Genomic DNA, 21,606 nt, shown 5'->3' on the forward strand with positions numbered 1-21,606 from the left:
GAGCAGCCTTGGGACTCCTTGGCCAGTGGAACAGTTCTTAATTTAGCTCCATTTTGACATTTCAAATATATGCAAATATAGGGCTTAGACCTGCTACTATACTGGTTCAGACCAGTCATTTACACCTTCATTGGTAAAGATAACCCCTGAGGAGAGCACGGCTCTGGAGAGTTACATCCCATCTCTTAGAGCTTGTCTACATAATTATTTGGCTATAGCTATGCCAGTCAATTTCCCTGTGTAGAAAAGCACAAAGTTATATGTTTGTACTATACCTAGCACAATGGGGCCCTGATCTTTAGGCATTGCTGCAATGCAAATAATAATGAATAATCTGGCTCTCTTCAACCAGAAGAATGGTCATGACAATGTAGAATTTTGAGAGGGGAAAGCAAAACAAGGTTTGGGCGGTAGGGAAATTCTTAAGGATTCAAACAGGGAAAAAGTCCCCAGCATAAGCCCACAGATATACTTTGTGTAACTTTGCAGTTTTCAATCTTCATTTTGAGAGTGAACTCAAATTTCTTTTTCTTTCTAGTGCATTCTCTTTCGGCATGCTGTAGACAGCAGTCTTGGTATACTGCAGAAGCGTACTCCAGACGCTGTAATTCCTTCTCAGACACACAAGTGGCTTGATCCAGGAAAAACTTTTTCACTAGGAGGGTGGTGAAGCACTGGAATGGATTACCTAGGGAGGTGGTGGAATCTCCTTCCTTTGAGGTTTTTAAGGTCAGGCTTGACAAAACCCTGCCTGGGATGATTTAGTTGGGGATCAGTCCTGCTTTGAGCAGGGGGTTGGACTAGATAACCTCCTGAGATCCCTTCCTGATAGTCTATGATTCTATGATTCATAGAGAAGATGACAACCCAATGTTTAGATGAAATCAATGCGAGCTGTGGGGCTCAGCACTTGTGCAAACTGGCTCCATAAATGACTAATCCCTCTTAAATTCTTGGCATTTACTATGCAATAGATTTGTTGTTGCCAGTTTCCAATCCAGAGGCACTTTCTCAGGTTTCCATACTTTGTGTCAATTAAAGCCTTTCACTACTTCTTATCGTGTTATATTAAAGTGTTTCAGCAGAAGTTAATACACCCCAGAGATATTTTGTCTCTCAATTTATCTCATTTCATGTTCTACTTCCAGCATTATTATTCCTTTCTTCAGATATCTCTGGACAGCTCAGAGAGCTTGCCACTGAGTTCTCCCTCTCTCTTTCCTTTCTTGTTATGACTAGGTTACAGTGTGAATGATGTTAGCTGAAATATTTTTATAAGATTGGTGTGTACCATAGGTATGGGTTACTTTCCTTCTTCTTCTTCCAGACAAATGTAATGTGCTTTAGATAGTGCTAGAGCCCAGTTCTGCCCTTTGGATTTACATTAAAATCAATGCTTAATATTCAAGTCAGTATTTAAGTCAGTGGGTTTTGCACCCTAGCATAGGGTGTTATCCCTTTAAAACCAGGGAAGGCTAGCAAACCTCTCCAGGGTATAACATAAGAATTACCAGAGAGAAATTTTTTTGCAGCAGGCTCTGGTGAAGGAAAGACGTGTAGGTACTGTAGTAAGAGAACATGTGCTTGATTTATCTCTCTTTCCTCCTCTTGTGGCTGAGAAACTAGGATTCCATCTGATAGCCTTTGGATTATTACAGCTCCTAAATTCCAGACCTGAGATTGCACTGCATTATCCTATGTATCTGGTGGTAGAACTGGGTGCTTTGTATCACTTGGTGAATTCTATATAGACAATGTTCTTTGTAATTAGGTGTTAGACTTTTGATACGGGCTATCTAGGTCAAGCTCCAACTTTTCTTTGCCTGGGCACCCTTTGCACATGTTTTTCATTTTTAGCCTTCTGGACTATTTATGGTGGTGGGTAGACCAGAATAATTAACATACAGCAATTTAATTTAGATTATCACTGTCTTCTAATACATTCAGCAATTTATGGCAGTTCCAAGTTGTTTTTAACTTTCAATTCCCTTCTTGTTCATAGACTTTTTGTGTGACCTTGGGCAAGTCATTTAGGCTTATTTAAACTCAGATCCTCTAAATAACTGTAAGGAATTGGGCCTTAGTCTTTAGTTGCCCATCTGTAAAATGGAGTTTATAGTGCTTCCTTACCTCACAAGGTGTTATGAAGATAAATACACTAAAGATTGTGAGGTGCTCAGATACTATGGTGATGAGGAACCATATAAGTACCACAGATACCATACTGTATGACAGTGCTAGGAGGAAGAAACTTCCTTTAATAACAATGCTTAGTGCTTCAGTAGTAGTCATCATCTGAAGACCTTCAAGCACTTTGCAAATATGACTAAAACTATGTATTTGTTCACAGCTACCTTGTGGTGACTACCAGCATAAAGGATTTAAGATCTTGCTCTATAAGACTTAAGTGATATCATTCCTTTTCCTGGCCCTGCCCGTAGATGACAAAAAATGGGTTATTTCTTACTAAAGTATGGGTGAAAAAGAATGGAGATTAGATGGCATAGCAAAACAATGTAACAGACTTTCATATCTTCAGTTACTCTAATATGTCATCTAAATATCAGATACACAACTGAATATTATGGCACTTTTTCAAAATTTACATATGCTCCCTATTATAGATGTAAGAATAAAATAAATGAATGTTAGCTGAACAGGAAGACGTATATCTTGACACAAGAGTCCTTTCTTATAGTGATCTTGGGATGGGGAGAAGAAGGTTAGGCCCTTCATCAGATTACATAAGTAAGTTATAATATATTCTGTACTAGACACAAGTTGGAGAAATGTCCTTTCATCTTTGGGCAGGATCTGGAAGGATAAGCACTTGTTAAAGTTAGTATAGTTCTTGAGCGCCTCAGATGACAGTGTGACATTCTGGGGTTCACCCAGGCCAATAAAGGGTTCTGTCACAATCTGCTTTGTAACCTTGTGTGTCTAGTGGCTGGCAGATTGTTGGAGTCAGAGCTCTGGACCAAAGCTATGTGGCCACAAGACACCCATAACACTCTAACCCTGCCCCCTCTAGCCCCTGAAATGCCTCCTTCCACCTTCTATGCCAGAGAGGGTAGTTCAGAGCAAGCTACACTGGCTTTCCCTCAGCGGAAGATACTCGCATGACAGGGAATTCTTTGGGCTTTATTAAAGTCCCTTTGTTTTTCCTCAAGTGGTGCAGTGCATTCCAGCTCCTGAAATGCCTTTTCTTACCATAATCTTAAATCAGGACTATCATCTAAGTTTCATACAGATGTTATACCAGGAAGGAAGACTTACACTGCATATCCCAGATCCAGGGAGCCCACATACTTATTTCATTTTCATACCAGAAGCAGAGTTGAAGTGCCTGCAGTATTTCACAAGTCAACCATATTCACACTATTGAAGGATTTTGCATCTGTCATGAGTTATGCAGTGAGAGTCATCACCCCCTAAAGATACACTTTTACTTCCACTTACTGGTTAGTGATGTGGTTAATATTCCAACCAACCATCCATCATAATAAACAGAATTATGATAAATATTCTCATCCATTACATTATTGGCCAGTGTTTTTTGATACTACTTGACTGGTTCTAGTTTTGACTTGGCTCCCTTTGTGATTATATGTCTACAATGAGAGAGTTATTATTCCAAGGATAAGGCTGCAGTCCTTTCTCAGGTAATATTTCCATTTAAGGGAAATCCATGAGAGTTATTCCTGAGTAGAGGTTTGCTAAGGAGAGCATGATGTGGCCCAAAGAATGGCAGCTATTTTTCTGTTAATTAAGATATCTTTAAAAGATACTTTTTTCTTCTAATCAATATTTCTATTTTAATTTTTTTCAAAACTGTAATGATGGGGTGAGTAAATGTTCTATTTCAAATTAAACAAACATACAAGAACAAACCAAATACATTCTGTAAGAGCTACACTTTCATGAGGCAAGAGAGGTAGGCTTGTTTTTGTAGATTCACTAGCTCTGTATTTACTGATACTTGTATCATTGGTGAAACGTGGAATTTTACTGCAGAATGATAACCGTCAATATGCTATATATATCATTAGGATTTTTTAAAGTATGAGTTTTTCTGTGGACAGTGCATAGCTGTACACAGGCTAAAATGTGCACAACCATTGTACAATTGTAGTAAAGCATTTTCATTTGTGATCTTTGATATGGAACCGTTATGAATGGATAAAGTCTCAGAGCCTGTTTTTTTCCCCCCTTAGGCTATCAATTCAGGGGCAAAGTTAAGGTTATTTGGTGCCCTTAACATAGCATTTCCATATTTTCAAATGTTCGTTGAAATTTAGTTTTAAATATGAAGTTCCTTGGTTTCCAATGTTTGCTTTTTTGACTACAATATTATGGTAAGGTTTCTCTTTTCCCAAAACCAATAGGTATTCTCAGCATTAACACCAACCTAATAAAGTCTATTGTCTGTGAATTCCTTTACGGTTTGTTTTCTTTCGTTTGGTTTTGTTTTAAATTGGAATGCTTTACTTTGCCACATGCAGGTGAGAGCAGAAGACAGATTCTTCACTCCTTTTGGATCCCCTCCACTGGACCAGAGGAGCATCATGATGCAGCAAGTGGAGAAGGGAAGAGAGTTCTTCCTGGGACTCCTTTCTCCCCCTTACTATACTGAGGAGTCTTGTGAGGCTCTTCAAATTCAGTACCTGATGAACTTAATGAGGCTTGTCAGCCCTATGAAGGCTGTGTTTTTCTCTCCAGACCTCACCTTCCCCTTCCTGCCACCTGCCCCTCTTTCCCTTCATTCTCCTCCTTCTCCCAGGGTTGCCTCTACAGTGCCTTCGTCCAACCTTCTCCCCTCTTCAGCCCCCATTGTCTCCAGACTGCCACAATTACAACAGATAGCAACAAACAACTAAGGATCATGCACTATTCTCAGTGCTCAAATTTGCAGCCCTCCATTTCCACAACCAAGCAGTCCTGTGCTGGCAACTCACCCACCCTGCAGTAGGGACAATGCGGGGCTTCCCTTACAATGATTCCTCCCAGCCAGTGGGGACCACTGTGGTGCCAGAATTGAAGGCAGTCGGGTGGGTATTTTATATCCCCTTTGCCTGCTTTCTGCTCCACATGTTTGCTTTGGTGCCACCATGGGGGAGAAGGGAATCAGAGGTGGTCAGCTGCCTCAGTACCCCACTGTCTGGAGAGGTGAGGGTCTAATGGAGGGGGTGTGCAGGATAAGGAACTAGTGGGCAGGATAAGGAAGGGACTAATGAGGTGGACGGGGCTAATGGAAGGGACAGGGGTTGACTAATAGGAGGAGATGGGCCATGGTTTGAACGGGCTGACAGAAGGGGATTGGCTACATGGAGGGGGGCTACTAGGGAGCAGAGGTAAAATGGAGTTGGCTCCATTCCCTCCTGGGATCCTTGGCCACCCTCTCCCCCAGATGACTCCATTTTAATCTCCAATACAGCAACCAGTCCAGTATCTCTCCAATAACCCCCAAACTCCCTCTCACCCAGTAACCTGTCAATGATCCTTTGGTTGCCCCCAGCTTCCCTCAAGCTGCCTGTGGTTCCTCAAAACTTCCTTTCACACCTGCTCCTGATGCTCAGGGAAATCAGTGATTGCTGTCATCAGTAAAATAAATGTTATATGGAGCTTCACAAACTCCAGGTTTCTGGGTGAGTCACTGTTCCCCCTCCCTCTATAAGCCCTCTATAAGCAGATGGCTGAACAAACAATGAGGCTTCTACCCAAAATAAGGCTGATTAGAGAGACAAGGTGGGTGAGTGAGGTAACAGCTTTTACTACATCAACTTCTGTTGGTCAGAGACAATTTTTGAAACTTAGGCCTTGTCTACACTGCCCCTTACAGCGCTGAAACTTTCTTCGCTCAGGGGTGTGAATAACCTCCCCCCCTCCCCCCCCGGGGGGATGCAAGTTTCAGCACTTTAAAGTGGCCGTGTAGACAGTGCACCAGTGCTGGGAGCTAGTCCCCTCACAAAGGTGGTTTTATTACAGCGTGGAGAAAGCTCTCAGCACTCTGCTGGAACTACACAGCCATGTTGAAGCGCTGCCATGGCAGCGCTTTAACATCGGCTGTGTAGACATACCCTTACACAGAGCTCTTCTTCAGGTCTGGGTCTTTGCTGACTAAGGACAACTGACTGTGAGTGGGTTGTGACATATTCAAAGGACATATAGTTTCACACCTCAAGGTGGGAAACTGAGGCAAAGTACAGTGCCCAGTGTACTGTGGGCAGGTGTTTGCCATGGCTACATGCTTTTGAATCATGGTGGTGGTGTTTTCCCAAATTAATGCTGGGTTTGTAAGTGGGGAAGTACTGCTTCTTAGAGGTATTGCCCAGGGTAGTGTTTAGTTTTCCCAGATTACTGGGTGGAGGCTGAAGCCAGTTCAGTTTTCTATTAAGACGATCCCCTAGATATTGAACCTGGCCTTTGTTGCTGCCAATGCCATCTGAAACAAGGGTTACATTTCCCCAGACCTGAAGAAGAGCTCTGTGTAAGGTCAAAAGCTTGTCACTTTGATCCAATGAAAGATATTACCTCACCCATCTTGTCTCTCTAATATCCTGGGACCAACATGGGTACAACAACATTGCATACAAAAGAAGGCTCACAATGCAGTTAGTGACTGATCCCCAGGTATATGGAGCCACTGCGTAGGATGGGGCCTAATGTGGTATTTGATCCAGATACATCCAAGAACTACAAGACTGAGGGTGCACAGTGTGTTTGAGGTTTGATTCCCAGTCCATGGGAGCCTCTGCCCAGCACAGGGCTGTACCGTGTGGGGGGTTTGATCCCCAGTCTATGGGAGCCTCTGCCAAGCACAGGCCTCTATGATGTGTGAGGGTTTGATCCCAAGTCCATGGGAGTGTCTTCCCAGCACGGGGCTGTATGGTGTGTGTGTGGGGGGGGATGGGGGGTGTTGATCTCTGGCCCATGGGATCCTCCGCCCAACAGGGGGCTGTACAGTGTGTGTGTGTGTGTGTGTAGGGTTGATCCCCAGTCCATGGGATCCTCCGCCCAGCACGGGGCTGTACAGTGTGTGTGTGTGTGTGTGTAGGGTTGATCCCCAGTCCATGGGATCCTCCGCCCAGCAGAGGGCTGTACAGTGTGTGTGTGTGTGTGTAGGGTTGATCCCCAGTCCATGGGATCCTCCGCCCAGCACGGGGCTGTACAGTGTCTGTGTGTGTGTGTAGGATTGATCCCCAGTCCATGGGATCCTCCGCCCAGCACGGGGCTGTACAGTGTGTGTGTGTGTGTGTGTAGGGTTGATCCCCAGTCCATGGGATCCTCCGCCCAGCACGGGGCTGTACAGTGTCTGTGTGTGTGTGTAGGGTTGATCCCCAGTCCATGGGATCCTCCGCCCAGCACGGGGCTGTACAGTGTCTGTGTGTGTGTGTAGGATTGATCCCCAGTCCATGGGATCCTCCGCCCAGCACGGGGCTGTACAGTGTGTGTGTGTGTGTGTGTAGGGTTGATCCCCAGTCCATGGGATCCTCCGCCCAGCAGAGGGCTGTACAGTGTGTGTGTGTGTGTGTAGGGTTGATCCCCAGTCCATGGGATCCTCCGCCCAGCACGGGGCTGTACAGTGTCTGTGTGTGTGTGTAGGGTTGATCCCCAGTCCATGGGATCCTCCGCCCAGCAGAGGGCTGTACAGTGTGTGTGTGTGTGTGTGTAGGGTTGATCCCCAGTCCATGGGATCCTCCGCCCAGCACGGGGCTGTACAGTGTCTGTGTGTGTGTGTAGGGTTGATCCCCAGTCCATGGGATCCTCCGCCCAGCACGGGGCTGTACAGTGTCTGTGTAGGGTTGATCCCCAGTGTAGGACAGGTGCTGGCTGCCGCCAGGGTCATGCTCATAGCGCCGCGTCGGTGCCATTGCGGGAAGGGGGCTCTGCCCCCCGGGGACTCCGAGTTCTTCGCTGCGGGGCTCCCGGCGGCAGCGGCCTGCCCTGCTCGGAGCGGCGGGGGATGGGGCCGGCCCAGCGCGGCCTCCGCCGCCCCAAGGAGAGAGCTGCGGGAGGGGCGGGCCGGGAGGCGGAGCGGGCCCCGGATGCACTTGCCCCGGCGCTGCGAGGCCGGCTCCCAGTTCCTGTGCGTGCCCTTAACCTTGCGGGGCTGCCACTGGTGCCTCCTGGCGCGGCCGGGACCTGCGGAGCGCGCGTGGCCCGGAGGGGATCATGTCTCTGGTGGCGGAAGCGTTTGTGACTCAAATAGCAGGTAATGGGCGGGCAGGAGAGGGCGGCGTGGTGGACGGGGCGGGGGAGTAGGAGAGAGTCGGAGTAGAGGGATACCGGGTGGCAGAGGGGGGATGGGTGCGTGGGGTGGGGGCTGGAGCGGGCCGGGGGCAGGCAGGGTTCAGAGGGGGGCATGGGACTAGCAAGGGGGGAGGGAGCGGGGTGCAAAAGCCAGTGGGCCTGGCCCAGCTCCCCATACCCAGAGAGCCCAGCCATCCTGGCGTCAGGCTCTTGTCGAGTATTGGCACGCCTTGTAAGCAGTGTCAGTAAATGTTACCTGCGTGGTGACCATGTTATTGATGATGCTGTCTGAGGTAGTTTTGCTGTGGTGTTTAAAGAGCTGGATTATTTATTGCAGTAACTATACTACGTGGCATTGTGTGGTGTCCCACTGTATATGTTGTGCCTTGGAAATGTTGTCATGCAAAGCTCAGAGTGTTTAATAGCCTGATGTCAACAACATGTGTATCCTACAGTGTCAGATTACAATGGTAAACACATATCACATATTATTTGAATATCTTAGTGTGACTTGGTTGCCCTGCCACCCCAAAAAGTGTTATGTTATATTTTTTTTAACTTGCTAGGCCATTTTCCTCCATCAGAAGTTGAAGTTTATTTGTATCTTATAGAGGCCAACTTTCTCCTCTTTCTTATTTTTCCTCTTCATTTTCTAAGGATACATACAATTTGACACTTGTTACCAAAATATTAAGTTCAAGTTCCAAAATCATTTTATTTTGATTTCTAGAAATGCTAAAATGGTGCCCATCTATACGTTGTAGTTGCCCTTGACATTTAACTGCAGCAATTATAGATACCTACCACAAATTCCCCTTCCCCCCTCAATGATTCCTCATACATAACATAGGAATGGCCCTACTGGGTCAGAGCAAAGGTCCAGCTAGCCCAGTATTCTGTCTTCCAACAGTGGCCAGTGCCAGGTGCCCAAAGGGAATGAACAGAACAGGTAATCATCAAGTGATCCATCCCCTGCTGCTCATCCCCAGCTTCTGGCAAGGAGAGGCTAGGAACCCCATTCCTGCCCATCCTGGCTAATAGCTATTGGTGGACCTATCATCCATGAATTTATCTAGTTCTTTTTTGAACCCTGTTATGGTCTTGGCCTTCACAACATCCTCTGGCAAGGAGTTCCACAGGTTGACTGTCCGCTGTGTGAAGAAATACTTCTATTTATTTATTTTAAACCTGCCGCCTATTAATTTCATTTGGTGACGCCTAGTTCTTGTGTTATGAGAAGGAGTAAACAACACTTCCTTATCTACTTTCTCTACACCAGTCATGATTTTATAGACCTCAATCATATCTCCCCTTTGCCGTCTCTTTTCCAAGCTGAAAAGTCCCAGGTTTATTAATCTCTCCTCATACGGAAGCCGTTCCATATCCCTAATAATTTTTGTTGCCCTTTTCTGAACCTTTTCCAATTCCAGTATATCTTTTTTGAGATGGGGAGACCCCATCTTCACAGAGTGTTCAAGATGTGGGCGTACCATGGATTTATATAGAGGCAACATGATATTTTCTGTTCTATTATCTATCCCTTTCTTAGTTATTCTCAGCATTCTGTTCGCTTTTTTGACTGCCGCTGCATGTTGAGAGGATGTTTTCAGAGAACTACGCACAATGACTCCAAGATCTCTTTCTTGAGTCGTAACAGCTAATTTAGACCCCATCATTTTATATGTATAGTTGGGATTATGCTTTCCAGTGTGCATTACTTTGCATTTATCAACATTAAATTTAATCTGCCATTTTGTTGCCCAGTCACCCAGTTTTGAGAGATCCTTCTGTAGCTCTTCTCAGTCTGCCTGGGTCTTAACTATCTTTAGTAATTTTGTATCATCTGCAAATTTTGCCACCTCACTGTTTACCCCTTTTTCCAGATCATTTATGAATTGTTGAATAGGACTGGTCCCAGAACAGACCCCTGGGGGACACCACTATTTACCTCTCTCCATTCTGAAAACTGACCATTTATACCTACCTTTTGTTTCCTATCTTTTAACCAGTTACCAATCCATGAGAGCACCTTCCCCCTTATCCCGTGGCAGCTTACTACACGTAAGAGCCTTTGGTGAGGGACCTTGTCAAAGGCATTCTGAAAATCTAAGTACACTATATCCACTGGATCCCCTTGGTCCACATGCTTGTTGACGCCCCCAGAGAATTCTAGTAGATTGGTGAGGCATGATTTCTCTTTACTAAAACCATGTTGACTCTTACTCAACAAATTATGTTCATCTAGATGTCTGACAATATTGTTCTCTCCTCCACCACCCCCTTCCCCCCGTTTTGGGTAGGGAGATAACTTTTTTGGAGTGGGAGACCTGAAATCTTGCAGATGCCATGGGAAGCAAGTCTAAGGGGAAAAACTATTGAAGACAGTTGGCAGCTTTTCAAAGAGACATTACTATGAGCAAACTATCCCACTGCGTAGGAAAGATAGGAAGTATGACAAGAGACCACCCTGGCTTAACCAGGAGATCTTCAATGATCTAAAAATCAAAAAGGAGTCTTACAAAAAGTGGAAACTAGGTCAAATTACAAAGGATGAATATAAAAAAATAACACAAGTACATAGGCACAAAATGAGATCAAACTAGCTAGAGACATAAAGGGTAACAGGAAAACATTCTACGAATACATTAGAAGCAAGAGGAAGACCAAGGACATGGTAGGCCTGTTACTCAATGAGTGGAGGAAAACAATAACAGAAAATGTGGAAATGGCAGAGGTGCTTAATTACTTCTTTGTTTCAGTTTTCGCCAAGAAGGTTGGTGGTGGTTGGATGTCTAACAGTGAATGCCAGTGAAAATGAAGTAGGATCAGAGGCTAAAATAGGGAAAGAGCAAGTTAAATATTACTGAGACAAATTAGATGTCTTCAAGTCACCAGGGTCTGCTGAAATGCATCCTAGAATACTCAAGGAGCTGACCGAGGAGATATCTGAGCCATTAGCAATTATCTTTGAAAAGTCATGGAAGACAGGAGAGATTCCAGAAGAGTGGAAAAGGGCAAATATAGTGCCAATCTATAAAAAGGGAAATAAGGACAACCCGGGGAATTACAGACTAGTCAGCTTAACTTCAATATCTGGAAAGATAATGGAGCAAACAATTAAGCAATCAGTTTGCAAAAATTTAGAAGATAATAAGGTGATAAGTAACAGTCAGCATGGATTTGTCAAGAACAAATTGTGTCAAACCAACCTGGTAGCTTTCTTTGACAGGGTAACAAGCTTTGTGGATGGTGGGAAGAGGTAGATGTGGTATATCTTGACTTTAGTAAAGCTTTTGAAACTGTATCACATGACCTTCTCATAAACAAACTAGGGAAATGCAACCTAGATGGAGCTCCTATAAGGTGGGTGTATAACTGGTTGGAAAACTGTTCCCAGTGGTTCACAGTCATGCTGGAAGGGCATAACGAGTGGGGTGCTGCAGGGATCCATTCTGGGTCTGGTTCTGTTAAATATCTTCATCAGTGATTTAGATAATGGCATAGAGAGTATACTTATAAAGTTTGTGAATAATACCAAGTTGGGAGGAGTTGCAAGTGCTGTGGAGGATAGAATTATAATTCAAAATGATCTGGACAAACTGGAGAAATGGCCTGAAGTAAATAGGATGAAATTCAATAAGGACAAATGCAAAATACTCCACTTAGGAAGGAACAATCAGTTTCACACATACAAAATGGGAAATGACTACCTGGGAAGGAGTACTGCGGAAAGGGATCTGTAGGTCATAGTGGACCACAAGCTAATATGAGTCAACAGTGTAACACTATTTCAAAAAAAGCGAACATCGTTCTCGGATGTATTAGCCAGAGTGTTGTAAGCAAGACACGAGAAGTAATTCTTCTGCTCTACTCCGTGCTGTTTAGGCCTCAACTAGAGTATTGTGTCCAGTTCTGGGTGCCACATTTCAGGAAAGATGTGGACAAATTGGAGAAAGTCCAGAGAAGAGCAACACAAATGATTACAGGTCTTAAAACATGACCTGTGAGGGAAGATTGAAAAACTTGGGTTTGTTTAGTCTGGTAAAGAGAAGACTGAGAGGGGGACATGATAACAGTTTTCAGGTACCTAAAAGGTTGTTACAAGGAGGAGGCAGAAGAGTTGTTCTTCTTAACCTGTGAGGATAGAACAAGAAGCAATGGTCTTAAATTGCAGCAAGGGAGGTTTAGGTTGGAGATTAGGAAAAACTTCCTAATTGTCAGGGTGGTTAAGCACTGGAATAAATTGCCTAGGGAGTTGTGGAATCTCCATCATTAGAGATTTTTAAGAGCAGATTAGACAAACACCTGTGAGGGATGGTCTAGATAATATTTAGTCCTGCCATGAGTGCAGGGGACTGGACTAGATGACCTTTCAAGGTCCCTTCCAGTCCTATGATTCTATGATATTTAGTCTTTTTCTAGATGAGAATGTCTTGGTCAAATTAGAAGTTAGTCAGGCAAGTTGTTCTTCAGTTTTAGATAGGGATTTGTGGAAAATATGGTTATATGACTCTGCAAATGGCTGAATAACTCTCCTCTTAGCTAAGGTGTTGCATAAAACTCAGCACCAAATTAATTCCTTAGATGTCCACCTTCCTGCTGTCTTCTGTAGCTTCATTGATTTTTAAGGCCAGAAAAGACTTATGATGATCTAGTCTGATCTCCAGCATAACACAGGACATAGAATTTTACCAAGTGAAATTTTTCAAGCCCATAACTTCTAGCAGATCTACAGTGCATTGGTTGGAAACACATCAACTTTGATTAAAGACTTCAACCGGTGGAGAATCCACCACATACCTAGGTAAGTTAATGGTTAATTACACTTACTGTTAAAAATGTGTACCTTATTTCTAGTCTGAATTTGTCCAGCTTCTCTGTCCAGCTCATTAATCTAGCTCGCAAAGGCATAACAAGATCTAAAGAGCCCTCTACAGTCTATTGAACCTTATTCTATAAAACAAACTTATGACCTGACCTCTGCTTTGTCGGAAAATGCTCAGTGTCAAAGCACTTATCTGGCCTTAAAATAATAGACGTTTCAGCCGTAAAAAACTGAAGGAGGGATAGCTCGAGGGTGGGAGGGGGAGAGATAGTTCAGTTGCAGGAGGGATAGCTCAGTGGTTTGAGCACTGGTCCGCTAAACCCAGGGTTGTGAGTTCAATCCTTGAGGGGGCCATTTAGGGATCTGGGGCAAAAATTGGGGATTGGTCCTGCTTTGAGCAGGGGGTTGGACTAGATGACCTCTTGAGGTCCCTTCCAACCCTGATATTCTATGATTCTAGTTTTCATAGCTGATCTACATTACAGACCGTACAGTTATAGACTGAAAGTAAATGAAAACAGAAAATCTTCCAGTATGAACAAAATAAGTATTTTTGGAGATTAACTCAGGCAGTATCTTGGCCAATATCCATTACATTTCTTAGCTTTCCCAAGAAGTTATTCACCTTGAGCCAGTGGGCTGGGGAGGGAGGGAAGCTATTGGACACTAGAGGTTGTACCGAATGGACTCCTCAAAAGTGGGTGTGCCTCACCTTGCCTGTTGCCCCAGAACCTTGTAGTAAAGATACATCACTAGGATCAAGTATATGGCATGAATTGGAATCACAAACTCAAATTGCCTCACAGTACCTTCTCTTGAATAGGCTACATAGAAAGTGACACTGATGATTATAAATCTTTAATATGATCCAACATAATCCTCCTTTTGACACTAAGAAGTTCTGTATTAAAATCACAAATGAGTTTGATTCCCTATAGTTTAAATTCCAGGGTATTACTAATTAAGAAGTCTCTTGGTTTTTGGTACTGTTTCTCTCCCTCTTTGTGTGAAACTTGCAAGCTGCTAATTGTGTTAGTACATTCTAAGACAGAGTCTCTTCTCAAAGCAATTCTTTGTAACAACTACTACTCACACAGAGAGAGACTCAAAGCAATACTCTGTAACAACAGAAACAGCACCCAGAGACTCCCCGCCCTTTTGTTGTATTCATCTCGCTTTAACAATTGTGATTAAAATAGAGATAGAGGATGTGCGTGGATGGATGTTTGGTGTGGATAATAACTGAATGATCAGGGAGGTGCCAGCCTAAGAATCCAGTGTCCATTGGCTGAAGAAGGCGTCAAGTGGAAATAACCAGAGGACCCCCGGAGGGCAGACTGGAATCCACCCAACAGCCTCAAGGATGGGAGAACCAAAGAACAAGATAACATCTGGCAGCACGGAGCCGTCAGGAATGTGTCATCTGCTGATTGATTCAGCAACAGCATGATGAAGCAATTCCCATAGCCTGGCATAGGAAGAAATTCCTATAAAAATGGACTCTAGAAAGTGAGAACTTTGGGGTCTGATTCTGCAAACCAACTTCCAGGAGCATCAGATGAGCATCTGACAAGGCCCTGCTCCCTCATGTCCAGGCCACCTGCCCAGTGGCTTGGCATGAGCAACTCTAAGGCTGGTAACTATGATAACAACCTTGCAGAACCTGTGTATGTGTGTGTGTGTGTATATGTATGTGTGTGTGTGTGTATATATATATATATATATATATGAATAAATGAGAGATTGAATGGAATGTTATAGCTATAACTAACTGCTTACTATGATTCTTTCTGTATTCACAATAAATGTGGCATTTTGCCTTTTCCCCTTTTAATAAGATCCTGCTGGTTTTTATTTTATTGGTATAACACATTACATTTCTTAGCTTTCCCAAGAAGTTACTCAGTAAACAGGGCCCCAGGGTATTACTTTAGTAATGTATTTTAGAAGAGGCGATTTAAAAAAAAAAAAAAAAAAATAGTCAAATATGCTCCAGTGCATACTGTGTGCTGAGCAACCTGAAGAGATGAAGTACAGTTTCTCATTCTTATGCCAAAGACAAGCAGTTGTGCACACACGTAAGAATATGTTTTTGAGGGTGAAAAAAGTGCTATATTAGAAAGAATACCATTTTAAAATTATGATTGCTTTAAAATGTCCTTATTTTCTACGTCTCCATTTGTGAGTACTGGTTTCCTATTATGCATTCATGGAAATGTAATCATGACTAAGAATTTTTTACATTAGTAATAAAAATGAAATTTGATTGTTTTCATGAACAGGACCCTCTATTATTAGCCAATCATTTTGTCATGGCAATTCCAATTAACTCTAACTGCCCTAGCAATATAGCAGCCATAAAACATGGCTTTTTCACATGTGCACTTAAATAGAATCAGCCCAGCATAGTTTATTTTCTAGAAATGTATTAGAAGCAGAGGATTTTTTTCTGTCAAGGAATGTGTCATAACTTCTCAGAGGATGTCGACTTTTTTAAAGTACTGCCTATCCTCCGCTTTACCATACTTCATGCATTCCCATCAAGACAGTGGGTACAGAATCTCATACTTAATCACTTGACCACATGCTTGAATACCTGCAATATTTCAGCAGACTGGTGAATGGTAATTTCTTAAGGGCTCTGTGTGAGTTGTGTCCATTTGAACATGCACAGGCTGAAATTGTGGAAAAGCAGCATCACTTGCCCCATAACCTCAGCCGTGCTAAACACAATGCCATCAACAGCCTCAGGAACAACTCTGACATCATAATCAAAAAGGCTGACAAAGGAGGTGCTGTTGTCATCATGAATAAGTTGGAATATGAACAAGAGGCTGCTAGACGGCCCTCTAACTCCACATTCTACAGGCCATTATCCTCTGATCCCACTGAGGAATACCAAAAGAAACTATACCATCTGCTCAAGAAACTCCCCAAAAAAGCACAGGAACAGGTCTGTACGGACACATGCCTAGAACCCCAACCAGGAGTATTCTTTTTGCTACCCAATATCCATAAACCTGGAAATCGTGGATGCTCCATCATCTCAGGCATTGGCACCCTAACAGCAGGATTGTGTGACTATGTGGACTCTCTCCTCAGGCCCTACTCTACCAGCACTCCCAGCTATCTGCGAGACACCACTGACTTCCCGAGGAAACTACAATCCATCGATGATCTTCCAGAAAACACCATCCTGGCCGCTATGAATGCAGAAGCCCTCTACGCAGTCATTCCACACAAAGATTGACTACAAGCTATCAGGAACAGTATCCATGATGATGTCCTGGCAAACCTGGTGGCTGAACTTTGTGACTTTGTGTTCACCCACAACTATTTCACATTTGGGGACAATGTATACCTTCAAGTCAGCGGCACTGCTATGGGTACCTGCATGGCCCCACAGTATGCCAACATTTTTATGGCTGACTTAGAACAATGCTTCCTTAGCTCTTGTCCCCTAACGCCCCTGCTCTGCTTGCACTACATTGATGACCTCTTCATCATCTGGACCCATGGGAAAGAAGTCCTTGAGGAATTCCCCCATGATTTCAACAATTTCCATCCCACCATCAACCTTAGCCTGGACCAATCCACACAAGCGGTCCATTTCCTGGACACTACAGTGCTAATAAGCAATGGTCACATAAACACCACCCTATACCGGAAACCTACTGACCACTATACTTACCTACATGCCTCCAGCTTCCATCCAGGACACACCATACGCTCCATTGTCTACAGCCAAGCTCTACGATACAACCGCATTTGCTCCAACCCCTCAGAGAGAGACAAACACCTACAAGATCTCTATCAAGCATTCTTAAAACTACAGTACCCACCTGCTGAAGTGAAAAAACAGATTGACAGAGCCAGAAGAGTACCGAGAAATCACCTACTACAGGACAGGCCCAACAAAGAAAATAACAGAACGCCACTAGCCATCAGCTTCAGCCCCCAACTAAAACCTCTCCAGCTCATCATCAAAGATCTACAACCTATCCTGAAAGACGATCCCCCACTCTCACGGAGACAGACCAGTCCTCGCTTACAGACAGCGCCCCAACCTGAAGCAAATACTCACCACACAACAAAAACACTAACCCAGGAACCTATCCTTGCATCGGGCTTTGTTGCCAATTGTGTCCACATATCTATTCAGGGGACACCATCATAGGACGTAATCACATCAGCCACACATCAGAGGCTCGTTCACCTGCACGTCTACCAATGTGATATATGCCATCATGTGCCAGCTGTGCCCTTCTGCTATGTACATTGGCCAAACTGGGCAGTCTCTATGCAAAAGAATAAATGGACACAAATCTAACATCAGGAATCATAACATTAAAAAACCAGTAGGAGAACACTTCAATCTCTCGTCACTCAGTAACAGACTTAAAGGTGGCAGTTTTGCAACAGAAAAGCTTCAAGAACAGACTCCAACGAGAAACTGCTGAACTCAAATTATTTGCAAACTAGATACCATTAACTTGGGATTGCATAGAGACTGGGAGTGGCTGGGTCATTACACAAATTGAATCATGTTAAGTATCCTCACACCTTCTTGTCAACTGTCTGAAATGGGCCATCTTGATTATCACTACAAAAGTTTTTTTCTCCTGCTGATAATAGCTCATCTTAATTAATTAGCCTCTTAGAGTTGGTATGGCAACCTCCACCTTTTCATGTTCTCTGTATGTGTATATATATCTTCTTACTATATGTTCCATTCTATGCATCTGATGAAGTGGGCTGTAGCCCATGAAAGCTTATGCTCAGATAAATTTGTTAGTCTCTAAGGTGCCATGAGTACTTTTGTTCATTTGAACATGCTGAGTATAGTCTGCTGCTCTAATGCACTAATGATTAAATATAAAAAGATGAACAAATCATTTATGTGGAGTAAGAAGCTTTTTATGGTAATGTTGGCTGGGTAATGCTAAAACCATTCACTTACACTTTTCTCTTTTGAATATACAAGATATTGCTGCTGTAAGCTAGAGGAAAAATAACATTTTTCTGTAGCTTTATGAACTGTAAGTATAAATGTTTCATGCATGGCAGATAGGTTTGCATTGCTATGATCTGTTTACATATTGACTATCTCTGAAATACATCCAACAATATATTCTCCCATAGATATGAAAGAGACCATATGCAGACTAATCCTGAACAAATCACAAAATAGCTACAAGGATAGTAATGAGTTCTTATAGCATTGGAAAGTTTTTTAGGAGCCCAGCTCTGAAATGGTATAAAATATTAATCTCTTAACTCAATCTGTTTTTGTGAGATATCAGATGCTGAAATCATCTAGAAAGACTATTGCAAAGATGGACAAAGAGTAGGGAGAAAAAGAACCTTTCCCAAGCACTGGTTCTAGACCAAGGATTGCTAATTGCTCATGTGCTGTACCCAGATTCTTAGGGTACGGCTACACTTGCAGATGTAGAGTGCTTTGAGTTAAACCAGCCTTCGGAGAGCGCAGTAGGGAAAGTGCTGCAGTCTGTCCACACTCACAGCTTCAAGAGCACTGGTGTGGCCACATTGCGGCACTTGCAGCAGCATTGGGCACGGTGCATTATGGGCAGCTATCCCAGCATGCAAGTGACTGCAACTTGCTTTTCAAATGGGGTGGGGTGGGGTGTGACAGGGAGTGTGTTGTGTGTATGTGGGGGGAGAGAGAGGGTTTTTTGGGGGCTGAGAGCATGTCAGCATGCTGTCTTGTAAGTTCAGACAGCAGCAGACCCTCCTCTACACCCCCGCCTTTCTCTCTCACACACGGTATTCCACACTAATGGTTGCTTTGTCTCGGAGCAGATAAGCATGCCAGATGTCAGAAATGGAGCTTTCAAAGGACATATCTGCATTCCTACAGTGATTCAAAAAAAATGACAAGAGTGGCCATTTGACTTAAGGGGATTATGGGACGTTTCCAGAGGCTGATCAGAGCGCAGTAATGCAACTCCTCATTCACACTGGCGCCACGGTACTCCAGCAGGGGTGCAGCAAACGTTATTCCGCTCGCCGAGGTGGAGTACCAGCAGCAGTGTAGCCGCGGAATCAGAGCGCTCTACGTTCCTTGCCAGTGTGGACGGGTAGTGAGCTAGTATGCCCGGGGTGCCTTTATTGCGCTGTAACTCGCAAGTGTAGCCAAGTCCTTAGTCTAATTGTAGTACTGGGGGAAATTTAATACAGTTTGAAAAACATGCTCCGTCTGCCTATATATATTTTACACTCCCAAAAAGTCTACCCCCAGTGCAATAAAGGTGTGTGTAAAAATAAATTGTCTGTCTGCATCTTTTATGTATTAAGATGAACCATGATTTTGCTAATAATAAATATATAGAGAACAAAACTTGCCACATAAATTGTTCTTACAGATAAAAGTTCAAAGTCTAAATAATAATACAAAATGCCTTCTTAGTTGGTGTATAACAGAAATATGGATGTATATCATGTTAATAGTTCAAGCTTGTATGTTGCAAAAGTAGTTGTACTTGCTTCAAACTAGCTTTAAGCAGTCTGTGCTGTAGTCAACATCAATGCAAGCTGTTTTAAAGGGGCACTGTCAAGTTAAATGTTATTTTTTTTTAATAAACAGAACTTTTATAATTCTAACACCACCTTAGGCTAGTGTAGTTTCCATATGTTTTATAGCTGTGTTTGAGCTGATTGCCTGTCAAATCTCTTCTAGGTCAGAGGAGAAATAATTTACTTTCATTGTTTTGATACACTGTGTATTTCACTTGAGAGAGTCTTATTTCCTGATTTAAGAAGTAATACAATTACAGCTCATAAATGTAAAATGCTTCCGTAGTTGTTTCTGGATCCATTAAGACTAAGCAATCTTTCTCTAATTGGTATTTATTGTCTCATGTTTTCTGTTAAAGTAACAGCTTCTCTTGTCTCTTGACAGACAAACTTGATTACTTTTAAAAATATAATTATAAATTTAACAGATGAAGGGAAGACAGTAGATATATTTCTGGATGTTAGTAACATTTTATACTCTCTTATTTGATATGATCTTATGAAAGCTTACTTGCAAAGTTAGGTTTTAGTTTTAAAATGGCTTGAATATGAACAGTGGCCGGTGAATTGAAAACTGACCGAAAGACTGCAACAAAGGTTAGTACAAGTCCAAAGTATTTTTAGAGTGAGTCCAGTAATTGCTCTGGGAAAGCATCAGGTTTTTCCCATCTCTCTCCCCAATTTCCTCCTTCTGCCCCTTGGGATAAATACATGCACTCCCCATGAAAATCCCATTTTCTTTTTCCTTTCCTTTCCTTTCCTTTCCTCTTTTGAAACTAAAACAAATAGGTGTGTTTGTGGGAGAACTGGGACTCTATTGCTGCCATTCCAAGCTCCAGTGCTCTGGGCACTAAACAGATACCACATACCACTACACTGTTGGCACATTCCTTAGAGCGGCTTTTTAAAATTATAATGAAAGATACAGTAGTGTGCAAAGTTGCAGTGTGTGTATTGGAGGTGTAGGAAGCAGAGGAAAGCAGGGAAGAGAAGGTGCTCATTGGGATTCTATGGGGTTTGATCTTTAAATCCAGTCTTATTTAACATCTTTAATTATTAGAAGGGGGTATAAATAGCCTGTTAATCTGCACATTTAATTTTACTATGAACTGGAAGAAGGTGCTTAAACAGTCAAGACAAATAGTGCAAAATAGATCAGAGAAATTAGAAAATAACAAAATGAAATTGCAAATAATGTAGAGGGGAAAATGTAAGCCTTATTTGGGAGGGGGGAAATTATTCATAACACAGGTATTGAATTGAAGGGTGAAACCTAATAGATAGAAATGCTGAAAGAGGTGGTAGGCTAATATGTCAAACCGAGGAATACCTTTCTAGCTGTTGTATCGCAAGCTGGCATCCCTTCTGGAGTCCATAGGTAGGGATAGGTTTCAGTGGTAGCCGTGTTAGTCTGTATCAGCAAAAAGAACAAGGAGTCCTTGTGGCACCTTAGAGACTAACACATTTATTTGGGCATAAGCTTTCGTGGGCTAGAACCCACTTTATCAGATGTATGAAGTAAAAGATACAGAAGCAGGTATAAATACATGAAAGGATGTGGGTTGCTTTACCAAGTGTTAGATCAGTCTAACCATATAAATCAATTAACAGCAGGATACCAAGGGAGGAGAAATAACTTTTGAAGTGGTTAGAGAGTGGCTCATTACAGACAGTTGACAAGAAGGTGTGAGTAACAGTAGGGAGAAATTAGTATTGGGGAAATTAAGTTTAGTTTTTGTAATGACCCAACCACTCCCGGTCTTTATTCAGGACTAATCTGATGGTATCTAGTTTGCAAATTAATTCCCGTCTGCAGCTTCACATTGGAGTCTGTTTTTGAAGTTTTTTTGTTGAAGAATTGCCACTTTGAGCTCTGTATTGAGTGACCAGAGAGATTGAAGTGTTCTCCTACTGGCTTTTGAATGTTATGATTTCTGATGTCAGATTTGTGTCCATTTATTCTTTTGTGTAGAGACTGTCCGATTTGGCCAATG

General features: G+C 42.9%; 1 protein-coding gene across 3 annotated transcripts in view; it reads left to right on the top strand.

Annotated features, from left to right (window-relative positions):
- The first annotated feature begins 7,910 nt into the window (after positions 1-7,910).
- The window catches only part of MTX2 (metaxin 2), a 55,707-nt gene continuing 42,011 nt past the window's right edge, over positions 7,911-21,606 (top strand). Inside the window, exon 1 of one of the 3 annotated variants that reach the window (XM_073305954.1) lies at positions 7,911-8,212. Coding sequence is in view for 1 of the 3 variants with exons in the window: in XM_073305951.1 (XP_073162052.1) it covers positions 8,173-8,212 (40 nt within the window). In the remaining 2 variants the exon portion in view is untranslated. The remainder of the gene's footprint in view (positions 8,213-21,606) is intronic. The other 2 variants (XM_073305951.1, XM_073305952.1) reach the window with 2 other exon arrangements.

This window comes from Lepidochelys kempii, chromosome 11 (genome assembly GCF_965140265.1).
Source record: "Lepidochelys kempii isolate rLepKem1 chromosome 11, rLepKem1.hap2, whole genome shotgun sequence".
Lineage (NCBI taxonomy): Eukaryota > Metazoa > Chordata > Testudines > Cheloniidae > Lepidochelys > Lepidochelys kempii.